Source organism: Aptenodytes patagonicus, chromosome 3 (assembly GCF_965638725.1).
Source record: "Aptenodytes patagonicus chromosome 3, bAptPat1.pri.cur, whole genome shotgun sequence".
Taxonomy (NCBI): Eukaryota; Metazoa; Chordata; class Aves; order Sphenisciformes; family Spheniscidae; genus Aptenodytes; species Aptenodytes patagonicus.
In genome coordinates this window covers 53932543-53947929 of record NC_134951.1, presented here as the reverse complement: position 1 = coordinate 53947929, position 15387 = coordinate 53932543, and the positions used below count along the sequence as shown (strand labels likewise).

The following is a 15387-nucleotide window of genomic DNA, read 5'->3' as shown; positions in this document are numbered from 1 at the left end:
TTCACTGCAGCTTCTACGAGGTTCCTGTTCGTGTCGCAAAATTGATTCTCTGTTGTTTCCTTTGCAGCCCTTTTTTTATGTTTTCACTCTGAGACTCCTTTGCAGGAAGGCAAAGCATTACCCATCCTGCCCACTAGTAGAAGCACCACAATATGTGACGGTACAGAAGCTTGTCAGAAAGCTCTATACCCAAATTACGTATTACCAACAGTCCTACGGACCTTTCCAGAGCTCACACACTGATAGTGATAGGTAGCTTGCCTTGAAGTTTCTGACATTGTATTGGTCTCTTGGCTCTTGGCAATAAAACACCTTCAGGAAAGAAAGTAAAATGGAGGATTAAGCTAGAGATTTATTTGGCCGTTTCCTCTTTACTGCCCAAGTCCACCTCACGCTTGGGAGAAACAGGGAAGAATTTTCCTCATTATAACTCTTCTCTTTCATCTGTCCTTTCATTCTGATGGCACCTTTCTCAAATCAGGACCATACTAAAATTTGCTTTATAGCTCTAGCTTGGCTCTCCTTGATTACAAGCAGGCATGTTTGTTTGTCTTGGTTTCCCAACATTTGCCTGTGTTGGAATTGCACAAAATATTGAGGCAGATTTACACAATTTTTTATTTGCAGAGTCCACTGTTGATGGTATACATTGACTCAAGCTGCCTTAGGGAAAAACGGACAGAGACAGGGAAAAAAAGTAGGCAGAGGGGGGACTCTCCTCTGTGATGGGATCCCCAAACGTCCTTCTCCAGGTCCTCTCTGCAGCGCAGCTGGAGGTGACAGGAGTTACAATTTTTACCATGCTCCCTCTCTAGTACTACAGACATTTCGTCATGCACTCCCAGTATGTTGTTCCCACCTGCGATGGCACTAGCGCTGCGTGGCGCACAGTTAGACAGCAACGTGCAACTGTTGCACGCTGTTAGGCTTCATGTGTGATTGAGTCACGTTTATTTAAACTACTATTATGTACCATTCACTAAGTTTTTTCAGGGTAGAAAAGGGGTGGGCAAAGAAGAGGTGAATCTCACACCAGTGAAAATCGCTGAGAAATCCACTGCAAAAAGCTGTACTGAGTTGGCAGGGGCACAACAGCTGGTGCCTGAGGTGCCATGAGAGCAGGGTAACAAGGCGGGAGCAGTTCTGCCTCAGCAACTCCAGGGAACGCCGCAGCAGCTCAGACGACAGGCTGCAGACCTGTGAGCCAGGGTCGGGCTACGAAGCGGCGAGCAGCTGGCCCCCGGCATCCCCCAAGTCAGGGGAAGCCAGGCCTGGGCAACACGGAGGACCGCAAACCCCTTTGCCGCGAGCTCTCTCGGCCTCCTCCCGCACCGCCAGGCCGCTCCCGCCACCCGCTGGAGCGGCCGGAGGGCGTAGGCCGCCACGGCCGGCGGCCGTCCTGCGTGGGAGGGAGAGGCGCCACGCCGCGGCCGGCCCTCCCCGGGCGGTCAGCGTCTGCCGGTGGGAGCACCTCGTTCCCCGCCGCCCGGCCCGACGCTCCCCCAGCGGCCATCCGCCCACCCAGGCTCCCAGGGGAGCGGGAGCGAGCAACGGCCGCCAGCCGCCCCTCCCCCGCTCCTCCCCTCACGCACTGCGCCTGCGGGGGGGAGGGGAGGCCCGCCGCGCCCTGTCCCCGCCCTCCGCCGCGCCCCGAGCCAATGAGCGACCGCCGCTCTGCGGCCCCGGCGGGGGGCGGGGCCTCCGTGGGGGTGGGGCGGCGGCCGGGCAGCGCGTGACGCGCGGGAAACGCTCCACGGGGCGGCGGGGTCACGTGGGGAAGCAACGCCGCGCCACGGTGGGGACCGTTCCATTACCCGTCGAACGGGGGGGGAGGCCGGGCGGAACCACGCCACCGTCCCGATCGCTCCGGCCGGCCCGCGCGGGGTGGGGGGCGGGGCCAGCTCGAAGCGGTGCCGCGCTCGTCACGCCGCGGGGCGGGGCGACGGCGCTCAGAAGGTGCGCGGAGGCAGCGGGAGCGGAGCGGAGGGAAGCGCTGACGAGCGGGAGCCGCCACCCCTCGCTTCGCCACCGCCGCCATGGGCCGGATAGCCGCGCTCCCCCTCGCCGCCCTCTGCCTGGCCTGCCTCTGCGGGCTGGCCGTGGGGGCCGACAACGCCGCCGCCGCCGCTACCGGTGGTGAGTGCCTCGCGACCCTCCCCGTCCCCCCTCCCCTCCCCCCCCCCCCCCCTCCCCGCGCCGACAGTTGCTGACGGGGCAGCCCTTCCCCCTCCCGCGCTCGTGCCCCGCCCGTTGTCTGGCGCTGGGGGGGAGCGGGGCGGGCTCCGAGCCCGGCCGGGCGGCCGACCCTCTGCGCCCGGCGGCGGGGCGCGGGGGGGGGGGGGGGGAGAGAGCAGCACCACGGTGCCGGCCGCCCGGAGGGGGCAGCCGCCCTGCGCTCCTCGCAGCTCGGCCGCCACCGCTTCGGCGCGGCGGCAGCGCTGCCGCCCTCAGCGCCTTGGCCGCAGCCCGCCGAGCTTTTTGCTCGCTTCTCTCTGGCTCCTCTCTTCTCGCTTTAGTTTTTCGCCTCGCTGTGGAGCGTTTGGGAGCGTGCGGTGCGAAACCCGTTAGCGCGGTTTGACGCCACCTCCAGTATCCCCCTTCGCGTGCCGCAGTTGACTGGTAGCGGGGTGCTTTGTGTCCAGTAAAATGTACGCGGCGCGTTCGTTTCTTGCAAACTTGAGTACAGGTCAAATTGCGGGAGTTAGCTTGCGGAAGCGGTGTTGTTCCGTCACTGCTGCCGGTTGTTCGTTATCCTGATGTTAGCCTGGTTATTCGTCCTGTGGGTTTGTCTGACCTTTCTGGCTCTGTGAGCTATTTGCTAAAGTGTTTACGTGGCCAAGAACCACAAAATGTGCCGCATGCCCCAAAACGCGAAGAAGTTGTTCTGGAAGTACTTACATGTTCTCTGGCCGCATTGCATAATGGCGCTGGGTGCAGCTAAGCGTGAAGCTGTCCCGTAACCTCTGCTTCAGCCCTTCTAGATTTCCGCTTCAGCCCTACCGCCGACGACGTGATGTAGGCCAATATCGGGCACCCTGTCGGAACCGTAAACTGCTTGAGGACTGCTAAGAGTCAGAGGTTAACAACCTCTCCGGTGCAGCGGGAGAGGGCAGTGTTGGTCCAGCAGGACAGACTTCTGTTAGTGTTTCCAGGTTTCCCCTTCAAGTGTAAGGGGAATATCCGAATTCACCCTGTATAAGAGCCAGTACAACAGACAGGTTTATCTTGGGAGGGAACGTGAGCTTGCCTAAGCTTAAGAGCTGAGTTCGTGGTACCCAGAGTCACTTTTTCAGTGAAGAGCGGACATCTGCTAATGGGGAGAGCTGGGGAGCTTGCTGTTATCCCATATAAAGACCCTAAAAGAGCCTTTCACAGAAGGAGTAGCACTGGGAGAACATCTGACACCCTGCCGCTGATTCTGAAGTAAACAGCTCATTCTTGAAACCTTTTGCTGTAGTGAAAATGTCTCCTGATCCTTTACTCTTGCAAATCTGTTCCTCTCCCATGCTAGTCTGGGAAAGCTGTTTTGAAAGTAAACTAAAAGTCCTAGTACACCTGGTGTTAGCTGGCTGTGTTGACTGTCGTCGGGTCTCCACAGATGTACTGTGCTAAATTTTCTATGTATCAGTGAGGAATTCACAAAAGTGAACATTGCTCATTCATCAGAAGTGAGTGTTGCGTGTGCTGTGATCGTTCTTCAGATGTATACACAGAATAATAAATTACTTTTTTATTCTGAAATCTGTTATCCAGAAACTGTCATATAGCTCTTGAAGTGGTTTAAGTGCCTTATTTCTGAAGGGAACAGGGCAAGTCTGTTGCAAACCTCACTGATGCAAACTGACAAAGGTCTTTTCATATCTTCTTATGTTTCTTGAAAGTGAAGAAACAGTGCCAATATTTCTAGCCTGATCCTACCATAACCAGGTGGATTCAGGCTTAATTCAAATTATGAGAATACTGGAGTTAGTTAATGCATTTGTAGTTGTTATCTTGAGATGTAAATTACCATACTGATTGCCAAAGATCTGTGAATAGCAGCGTTCCCTTCACTAGGGAGCAGAGCGGAGAAAAGTGAAAGGTCATCCAAAGGTGCCTGGAGTAGGTGGATGTGATGTGAAATGTGCTGGAGAGTATGCGGTGTAAGGAGTTGTGGGTTGTATGTGGGTTTTCTGAGTATGATGGCCATATGAGTAAGTCTTAATTAAAACTAATGCAGTAAAATTGTAGATTGGGAGAAGATCTTATTTGATCCAGATGGTGGATGTGTTGCCGTTGTTGTTTTAAGGCAACAATGTTTGACTGAGATTGACATAAAAAAAGCAGCTGGACTGGTTAGGTTGCTGGCTTGATGAAAATATGAATAGATGGACTTTCTGCTCTCCTTTATATGCGTTTGTACATGAAGTCCTCTAGGTTCTTGTCTTTATTTCCCTTACTTTGGTTGCTTTCTACTGTAGGGTTGTTTATAGCTGGCTCTATTACCTAAAGGAAAAATGTAATCAAAAGGAACAAAGCTCTTACCATCTGAGGTTTCAATGAACTCCTGCAAAATTAATTTGGTGGACTTTGGTAACTTCACTAGTATATCCTCTACTATCTGAGTTTACTATAGTTAGAAGGTTGCATGAGGCATGATCTTGGTGTACATGTGGGGTTTGGTTTCAGAGTATCAGTAGTGTCTGGAGGGCAATGTATTTGTGTCTTGTCAAATGCATTCCTAAGTTGTAGCTTTCAGTTGTAGTTAGTTCAGTGAGAAGGATTGTGTCTTAACCTGGGAGATGTACGTATGGGAAGGTATGGATCTAAGAGTTGTTTCTGTGGGTTGCTCTTTTTTCAAAAGTCGCTCTTTTGACAGTGGTAACTTTGTCCTAATCAATGCTTTTTTTTTTTTAGGTATCTGTGAATACCTTTCTAACTGCAGTTCGTGTATTGGTAATGACACAGATGTAACAGGCTGCAAGTGGATCAGATGTGAAAGTAAGGAGGACTACACAGTGCAGATCCTTACTGTGCCATGTAGAACCTTAAACCAAACTAGACCTACTTCATCTGTATTAATGCTCATTACACAAATATACTGTTCTTTTTGATAACCTCATGGAGCATTAACTCATAAGTTGTACCTGTTATTAAACATTTCAAGTTCATATGTGGAGACAGCTGAACGTGTTCAAACTAATCCCAGATTTTTAAGGCTTCTGATTTAAATCTGTGCTGTTGATAAGCTAATGTTTTCCAGATGGTTCAGAATGTTTTTAGAACAAACTAGTTGCTTGTGTTTACTGTTAAGGAGTCATGAGTGAATTCTGACATGCAGGCACATCCCTGTGCTTCAGTCCCTTGAGGTTTTGTCATAGACCTGGTCACGACCACTACTCCTGAGCTGAAGTGCAGTAAGGGAGAGGAGTCCATTAAATAAGATTAGTTAAGAGTAGTGTTCCTGAAACTAAGAATTGCAACCCACTGAAGGGATCATGACAGAGCCAAAGAAGCATTAGCTGGTCTCATTCAGAGCCTTGTTTTTCCCACTGTAGGAGAGTTGAATGTGACTATATTTGGGTGACCTCTGGTACTCAGTCCTGGAGGAGGTAAAGTTGCTGTTGACAAAGTCATACAAAGACTACATAAGTAGTCCTCAGGTGGATTATTTGTACTACTTATGTGAGGTGGAAACAGGATAAAGAGGAGAGTGGCTTGACTGCAATAGTGATTTTTGTAGCACTTGACTGTAGATGACCAAGAAGGTTATATGTGAAGGCTAAGATGCTTCGGAACTAATGAAAAGAATTTTGGATGTAACTTGTTCAGTACAAGAGTGTCCTTTAAGAAGCTCTTTTTCTGAATTCTGCATGTGTTGTCTGACCAACAGGCACATACTGCAAACACCCAAGAGATCTGTGTAACTTCTTTGAGGGAGAGGTTGAAATCTGAGTCAAGGGAGAGTGCAGGCAGAGAGTAAGAAACTGATGTCTTCAAAAATTTCAAGGTCAAGGATCTGTTTGAAAAGCTGGAACTAAGTTTTACTTGTATTTAGAATTTTAAGACAGACTTTTTTTTATGATGTTACCATAGAGATGCAAAATGTTTAACTTGAAAAATGCCACAAATAGTAGAAACACTGTCTATAGGCTATGAAGAAAAAATATCAAGCTATACTGTTACTGCAAAATGGTGCATAACCATGTATAAGTATTGCTTAAGTGTTGATTTGAGTGGTAGAGTAACTGTAGTGAAAGAAAATACTAAAACTTCTGTAATTTCTATTTATTAATATAATACTGAAGTCCTGCATATTGAAGTGGCTTTAATGTTATCTTGGCTAGAAAGATGGTGTTTTGTTTGTCCTATGAACAGTTTGTCAGTATTTAGGAACAATGTCTCAAACACTTTAAAGTTCTGCTGCTGTAAATATTTTTGTCTCTTTTCTGACAGAAGACATGTGTGTAAATGAAACAGAAGTAGATGTGAAATATCACAACTGTACAATTGGAGAACAGTGTTCTTGTAAGTATTTAGATGTTCAGCTTTCACATTGTTTAATGTGAAGCAGTTGCGTTTACAACTCCTTCATCTGTTGACCTTTGTTAATATGCCTTCTACAATTTACATAAGCATGTACAGGTATGTAAATAAGCCCTCTTCTTCTGGCCTAAACTTATGATATGTAATATTAAAACACAATTTTGTTGTGCATTCAGTTAACTGCTTACTGTTGCTGTTTCAAGAAGCCTGACATGTTACTAGACACGTGCCTCTGGCTACTGCCTTGGTTTCTTAGATTAAAATGGATGACGCTTCCTATTAGATACAGCATATACTAAGGAACTTGTCAGCATCCTCAAGACAGTAAGCTTCATATTCAATGTAAAAAGTTTCACCTGCTAAGTCCATTGCTTCATCTGAGATGCAGTAAATAGGAAAAACTGACGAACCTTCTGGTTTCAATTGTTAACTAGCACAGCTCTTCATGCAGTCCTGAAGTGCAGGGTCTGGGCTATAGAACTGCATGAGGTAAATCCTTCATGCTAGGAACGTGCTCAGTTGCATATCTAGTTCAGTCTTTTCATTAATTTGTGCTTGCTGTGCAAAGCGGATTTGCAGGATATGAACAATTTTGATTAAATCTTGAATTTCACTTTTGTGAAAGCCCCCCCAATTTTAGTTTTTCTGAAAGCTGACAAGAAATGGACTTTAAAATAAGATTTTCTGGTTTTAAGATCTAGAACAGCAAATGAAAATTCTTAATATTCTTCTCTAGATGAGTTCAACAGTGCTGCTGAAGAGGCTGGCTCACACTAACAGAGATGAAGCTTCCATGCTGCTATGGGCTTATCTTGTGGTGGTGGCAGCCAGTCAGAAGTAATTCCGCTTGACTTGGACTTCTGTGTTGTTTCTAAAATTGTAACAATCGCCTCTTAATCAGGAGTGTTAAAAGTACCATTTTTCAGTGCTTTCCAAAGAGAGCATGCTGTCACAATGCCTTGTTCTATATCTAAGAGTAGAATTTCTACAATCTGTTCCTGTTAAACTTGTAGTGACATTATCAGGTTGTTGTGTTTTAGCTTCTGCATATTCAAGGAAACTTGTCACCTTTAGTAGGGGATCTTTGGTGGTGTGAGAGGAACCTGTATACCTTAGCAGCTCAGTGTCATGGCTCAGCACTACGTTTGGGGATTGACATGGAAAAACGTTAAGGTGGACCTAAACTGACTTGATGCAAGTGGGACCTGAGAGAATGTAGATTCTGCTATATCCAGCCTATCTCTGTAGAAACAGTTGGCTCTGGTTTCCCACCATGCTGAATTGTTTCAAGATGTAAATAACCACATTTAAATGACCCTGAGCATTAAAGGCTTCTGGACATAATGGTATTTCAGCAGGAAGCTTGCTGATGTATCAGTGTATGATTAAGCAACAGTTTAGATAAGCTGTCCATGTGTGATTAACTCAGCTAACACAGTAAGTTGCAGAAGGCTTTACAGCTTTTTTTACAGCACATGCTGAAGCTGAGAGCACCTACAACCAGCAACAGCTCTCAGAACAGAAAGTTTTAGCTAAACTTTCAAATTCTTGAGGATGTTTTGGTTTTCCCCCCATACTGCTTCAGCTGTCTAACCACTGTGATTTCTAGTTCAACTTGATAGGTCAGGTTCAATTTTAGTTGCAGTGAGGTTGGGAAGCAGTACTGAATACCTAGTTTCCTGTTGTGTAAAGCATGCACAGTTTGTGCTTGTACAATAGGACTCTTCTCCCTTCTGTTTGCTTTGAGGAATCTTGAGTTGCCAGTTGAACGCTGGCTTGATTGGGCTGCCTGTGACAAGGTTTTTCATGTATTCACTTGTGCAACTTTTGCTGTTAGCATGGTGGTTTGAACATTCAACTGCTTTGTAATAAAAACCAAAACTACAATAGAACTCGGTGCTATATGAATTCCCTAAAACTCATCCTGCTGCTGTTCCTTTTTTTTTAAGTTAAATTCTGTCATTAATCTCTTTAATGTAACTCTTTATTCTTTTGTAGTTCCTACAGTTGTTCCTCTTTCCAGTGCTACTACGCCGTCTTCCAATACTACTACACCACCTGCCAATACTACCACAGCGTCTTCCAATACTACCACAGCCAGTCCTGCTACCACAGCTCATACTACTATAGGTAATATAGTACCACTGAACACAGAATGGCAGTAAACTAGGAACTGGTGAATAAAATAAAGGACGAAGGCTTTTTCCACAGATCACTGGAGTAGCATAACTACAAAACATCTGATGTATGGAATACATAAATGGTCCCAAGGTTTGGAAGAAGTGGATTTTATAAAACGCTAACAGAGAAAATGCTTCTTTCCCATATAATTAAGAATTGGCTCAGTGGTAATTGTTTGAATTAGATTAGTCATTTCCACTAATCATGAGGTCTTATGAGTGTGAACTGGGCAACAACAACAAAAAAATTTCTGTTCTTACATGTGCTGCCATCTTAACAGTGAAGTTCTTAAAAAAAAAAAAATCTCTAATAGCATCTGCTGCTTAAGGGAGCTGGGAGGTAACAAGTTGGTATTTGATTAGGCTCAGAACAGCCTAATGTACAGTAGTTGAGTAAACCTACAAACGTTGGCACTTGTCCCAGGCACATAGTGGAATACTGATTAATTTTTAGTAGTACTAATCTGAGGGGGGTGGTCAGAGACCCAGTGTTCTGGCTTGATAATGGAAGAGCTTTTAGGAGATGGTCTAGCTACAGGTGAGTGTTTGCTTATTCCAGTGATGTCATTCACAGTTAGTTTTTGGGGACAGGGGAAGAAAAGAGGAAGTTTTGCTATCCTGTAAGTGTTTATCTCCTGTCTAGAGATACTACATTAGGTACTTTTTTTAGTACAATAAACACTAACTGATTCTAAGGGCTGTCTAATGAAAGTCTTTTGCCTTGATGCAGATTCTCAGTTGTCTTGAAGCAGCTGTCTTGATTCTTGTTCAGATACCAGCATTTATATTAGTGCTTGAAAGAAAAGTGGGTTTGGCTGAACAAAGAATCACTGTCTGATCTGTGGAGAACCTTGAAATATTTGGATAACAATGGTATGCATGTTTAAAAAAAAAGTCCTTATTGCAGAAACTTGGCTTAATGCTGTGCAGCTGAACATCTGAATTGTGTGGGCTACAGTCTGAGGTCAAAGCTTATCCTTGTTTAAGCAAAACAAGACAAATCATTTACATGAGAACTTCAGTGCTTGCAAACTTTGCTTTTGAAGCTTATGGTATGTACATATTGTCTTCTCTCAAACAGCTAACATCACCAATGTAACTACACATGCTCCTCTACCTACAACTACCGTTACTTCAGCCACCACAACAACCAGTATTCCAGGTAACTGCTACTTACTAGCATAATTAAAGCATCAAATACTTAGAAATTAGTGTTGCTTTAAAAGAGTTATCTTGAAAGACTTACCAAGTGACAACATTAAAATAGTATTGGTATATCTGCTGTTGTCACTTCTAACTTTATGGCACGTCTAATTTTGTTAAGGTGATGTATATATGTAGCAAGGTAATACCCTGAGAAACAGAGCTAGTTGGTGAGATATTAAAAGCCAGAAACATGTTGGTCAAACGAAATCAGCTGGCTGCTTTTAATAGTGTGGCTGGAAGTCACTTGTTAACTCACTTATCTCTGGGAGGTGGTATTTTGTTTTTCACTTGCAGCATGATAATGGGATACCTATTAAAAAAAAAAGATTGGGCTACAGTGATGGGAATAAGCCGAAGTATTTTTTTTCGGCATCAGTCCTGAATATGCTATTTCATGAAAAGCTTTCATGAAGTAAAGCTGTGTAAAACTAGCCATCAGCAGATGGCTGTTACTTCCAGATTCATATGTGTTGTGGCTTCAGCTGATTTCTTTAAGCATGACTCTTGGGGTAAAGTACAGTAGATAGAAGATAATTTAATTTTAATTTAAGCAAAAAACTGTAGCAAGCAGCAGAGATTGGAAAATGTGTTTTGAATGTGAGCATATCAATATACTTCTATGTAAAGGAGGAAAGCTTTGGGTTTTTGAAGTACAAATAAAGTCCAGCTGGGACTTGCTCAGTATTGAGGTCTGGAGCAGTTTGGTTATAAATAGCTCTAGCCTTGTACAAACAGTATTTAATCAGAATTTCAGTATCACTAATCTAAATGCAGCTGCTGACATGTCTTTACTCTTGATTATTTTTTGTTTTCTTATTGGTGTTTGGATGTTTTGAGTAATCTTAATACAAGGAAGCCAATACTAAAATCTGTAAAACTATTGTGAGCATTGTGCACTCACAAACTCTTAATGTGGTGTTTAACAGGTACAAATGCTACTGTGACTCCTGCACCTTCTTCACGCAAATCTACATTTGATGCTGCAAGTTTCATAGGTGGAATTGTCCTTGTTTTGGGTCTGCAGGCTGTTGTTTTCTTTCTGTACAAATTCTGCAGGTCGAAAGACCGAAACTACCACACACTTTAGGACCTGCCACTTTATAAAGGACTAGTAGCCCAACACCTGTAGTTCACTGAACCAAAATATTTTCTGTTGCTCGTGGAAGACAGCAGTTCATATCCTTTAAATCTCTAAAAGAAGACTTTAAAAGAATATTTTTGCAACGTTATACTTGGCAAGAGGTGATACGAATCTCTTCAACAGGATTACTTGCAATATGCTGCATGGGTTCTAATGGCTGTCTTATTTTCCTTTAGTGGCTGCTGCTGTGGGACTTTTTTTTTTGATATGCCAAATGTAGACATTTAGAGATTCTTATTCAGTGGCAACACTGTCTTGAGTAGACAATCTCATGATGACTTATTGTGAAGGCTAATTTAATCAACATTTGATACAGTATCCCTTCAGTTTTATCAAGATGTGAATTATGGGTGACTGACTTCAGGGAGTGAAATACCATTTATACTAGCTTGTGGCTCTTATAGCGTGCTGCTAGAAAGATGAACAAAATTGTAGAAGTAGATAATGTCTTAACAGAATAACATAACCCATAAATTTTTTTCACAAGAATAAAGGTTGCCTGATAAAATACCGCATTCCAAATAGAAATCCTGTGCCCTTTCCAATTAATGTTGAGAGGGGATGTAGGGATAATCCTTCTAAAAGGGGAATGAAGATTAGTGCCTTAAAAGACTAAAAATCAGTAGGCTGCAAAAGCGTCTCACCTATCTCAAAGATAAATAAAACTATTAAGCACTGGCTTTATATCAGAGAATGGAATACCTGTGACTTGAGCATTCCAGTTTAAAAACTTTTTACAACTGTCCCTTATTGACCTTGTTTGAGGGTGAGGGTACATGGTACAGTAATGTTCAGCTACAAACAGAAGCTTTAAGTTGTTTACCTTTTGTTCTGGCCTACAAAGACCAACAATAAAACTAGTGATAAAATTCAGTTCACTCCCTGTATGAAAAGGCAACAGCTTACATTTATACTTGAAATACTGGTGTTTGGGAAATCCTGAGGTTTTTCTTATTCAAATGGTTCTTAAACTCGTCGCAATTAACTTCGGGGTTTGGGTTTTTTCTTTTTTACCCTCCTGTATGTCTGCTTGCTGAAGTAGCAATTAAGGGTAGTTCAGAGGATCTGCTGATTCGACCCTAGTCAGGATTGCTGTAGTCCTGGGGCTGCCAGGGCTACACCTTTTTTCTTTCCCCTCCCTCCTTCCTGGCTTCAGGTTTGTGTCACCCTGCAGTGAACTGGTTAAGGAAATCTCTTTGGCCAAATAGTTGGTTTTTTGTGTTCTCTTTTTTTTTTCCCCTTGGCTGGATCAGCCATGTGATCTGAGTATCAAAGGTATGTCATCGCCAATGTAGATTGACTTGAGCACCTGTGAAAATAAACCCACAGGAAAAATGGCAGTAAAGACAAAATCAAGTGGTGGATGTAGCACATAATACATACATAGCTTTTGATGCTATTCCTTGATCATTGGTTTCAGGATAATCTGTAGAACTGTCTTACTAGCTCTGACTTGACTGGAATTTGGCACCCAATACAAAATGATAGCATTAATGCAGATAATAGTCATGGCAGTGGAACTTAAATATGAAGCAAATTAAGTGCACTTCAGTTGGAAACTTAAAGTACACAGTGTTGCTTTCTTGTGTTCTTCTAGTTTGAATGGCATTGTTTCTATTGTGCTGCATAGAAAACTGAAATTGCTACAAAATACCGAAGTTACTCACCAGTACTGTATCTTTGAGTTCATTAGCTTTTGGTTTTCTAAACAAAACTAAGACAATCAGCTCAGGTTTATTAAAACAGCAGAGTGAGCAGCCAGTTTCCAGCAACAGTGTGTGTGTGGGTTAGATAGTATATCCTTGGCCTTATTGTGAAATCACTTCATCTGTCCTTTCCCTATCTCGGAACTATTTTATTACATTTATTTGTTTAAAAAGATATCCATGAGCTTGTATTCTGTGCTTTGAAGTGAGCAAAACACTCTTCTAAATTGTGACAGAGTTTTCCTTCAGCTCAGCAAAGCAAACTGTATGCCTAGTGTGTAGTTTTTTTGGCCTCAAAGGGCTATCTTTTGGGAAACTTGCAGAAAAGTGCTACAGAACACTTCCTAGCATGGAAGACTTTGCCACAAAAAAGTTGTTGCTCTGTAAAGTGTTGCTAAAATGCTTATTCATGAGCTATGCTGATCCTGATTTAGGTTGCTGATAAAGTATGCTGGTAAAGCAAACTAAAAGTAATTTTTAAAGTGCCTTAAAGTTGCTTAATCTTTTGCCTCAAATTTTGTTTAAAAGGGTAGAAGGGATACCTTGCCTTAGTTATTAAATTTTTCTTGGTGCCAGCAATTGCTACTTTCCAAGACTTTAGGAAACCCAGGATCTCTGACATGTACAGATGCCAGTCTGAAAAACTCAAGTGTGTACTATATCAATTTAGTCATGTTCTGGAAGGCCTGCACTATGCTCCGCTTGCTCGTTAGCCTTGCCAACAAGGTATAATCCACAGTTTACAGAGTTGTGGCTCGGATTGTTTCCCTTTCAGTTGCTTGGGAGGAGGGGAGGCTGGGTTATACATCTTCACCATGTGCTTGGCTGCCTCACTATAGAAAGTAATTACTCCTTTGTGAAATGGCAGTATCAGCTGATCTGTGCTGTGTACTAGCAAAAAACCTGAAGTAACAACTTCCAGTTTTTCTTGGCCTTGTGTTTTGAAGTGGAAGGTAGCTCATAGATCTGTAGTTGTATTTGCCCCTTAATCAATCTTAGGCACTGAACTGTAGTGACTTCAAGTTATCTGGCTTTTTCTTGAAGCCAACTTGTGCAAATATCAAGCTGTTATCTTATGAATGTTCTCTGCAAGTGTTGCTGTAAAAGTTTGTATTTTGTCTTCAGTGGAAGAAAACTGAAACAGTTGTAATCGCAAAACCAAATTGATAAATAAAATCTGTTGAATGGAATTTTACTTGTAAACTTTCTTTAATGTGAGCAATCCTAGAGGGGACTGTCTGCTGACTTTCTGGAGAGAAGAGCTGTTTTCCATAGGAATTGAGAAACACTGTAGGGAAAGAGGGAGAATGAAAGGTTTGAAGAGTTAAGTTAGCTTTCCTAAATACAGTGTTAACTTTGCATTTGGTGTGTGCAACAATACCGATTCAGATTTAGAATTGTCTCCAAAAGAATTCTCATTTAGGCCTTTTCCATGTTAGTTTAACCCTGTTCTCCCCTTAAAGCCAAAGAACAGCAAGGCATTTATTAAGTGTTCCACTTGCAACAACCTGTAAGGCTTAATGCTCCTCTTCCCAATAGCAAAGCTTATAATACTGGGTGTCAGCCTATAAGGTGGAAGAGGGACTGCAGTGTGTGGTTCCAGGGAGGCTGTTAACCCCTACATTGTAGCATCTTTTCACATTAAGATCTTTGACCTTCATGGAAAAAGGTATTGCTCTGAGCCTTATTTCTTTCCTGATTGCGTGAGAAAGAGGAGGATATTTGCTAGGGCATAACTGTCAGTATGCTTGAACAAGGGAACAGAGGGTGTGCAATTCTGTAGTTGCAGACTGACTAAAATGATAACCAGCTCTGAGTGAAGTAACCTCAGCAGTCTCACATCATGACCTTGATGCTTTTGTGGGTAGCAAAAGAAGTGTGAATGTGTCACTAGGTAGTATTGGCGTAACTCATCTCATGTTACGGGAAATTGCAAAAACTTCAGTAGTGATTCTGGAAAGGCTGTATGGAAGTGGAGGAAACCTAGAGCTTCCTGATGTGCTTAAAATTGCTATGCCTTCCAGAAAATCCATTTACTGCATGCCATCAAGGACTGATGAAGTTTTTGTTATGATGCAGCACTGAAAGCCTATGCACAATTGTATCACTATAGTACCAGTCTTGTGTTACTGCTGTTCTTTGAAGATAGTCTTGTGTAGGTAGAGTATTCATTGAAAAATCATCTTTGAATTTTGCTGTATTAAGTTGAAGTATTTTATCGAGAAGCTGTAATGAGCCTGAGACAGCCCTTTCATTTTTACTGCTGCAATGGCACCTAAGTGCTTCATACTGATGATACTGTTCTACTTCCAAATTGGCATCTGGTTCCTGGAACGTGCTAGAATCACATTTGATGGCTTCTCCAGTGACAGCTGACCTTGGATATTTATCAGTCACCTTGTCATTCATTTAAGGCATACCTTAAAAAGAACTCATGTTATTTGATAACTGATTCCACAGCATTCTGAGTATATTGTGACTTGTTTTGATGTAGCAGTAAGCTTGAATGAAATAAAGCTTGTTTCAGTAATGGTGAAGGATATCAGCCTTATTCTAGGAATCCTCTATCTCTAAATACTGCAGCATTTCTAACAGAAGTTAGAATTCTTTATTCAGCGTTCAGCCAATG

The 15387-nt window shown here is 43.2% G+C and overlaps 1 protein-coding gene across 1 annotated transcript; it reads left to right on the top strand.

The window, feature by feature from the left end:
• Positions 1 to 1956: 1956 nt before the first annotated feature.
• CD164 (CD164 molecule) lies at positions 1957 to 13948 on the top strand. Its single transcript, XM_076333381.1, has 6 exons — positions 1957 to 2136; positions 4897 to 4980; positions 6436 to 6507; positions 8524 to 8655; positions 9787 to 9867; positions 10838 to 13948. The coding sequence occupies exons 1-6, from the start codon at positions 2037 to 2039 to the stop codon at positions 10996 to 10998; spliced, it is 630 nt and encodes a 209-aa protein (XP_076189496.1). The 5' UTR covers positions 1957 to 2036; the 3' UTR covers positions 10999 to 13948.
• The last annotated feature ends 1439 nt before the right edge of the window (positions 13949 to 15387 follow it).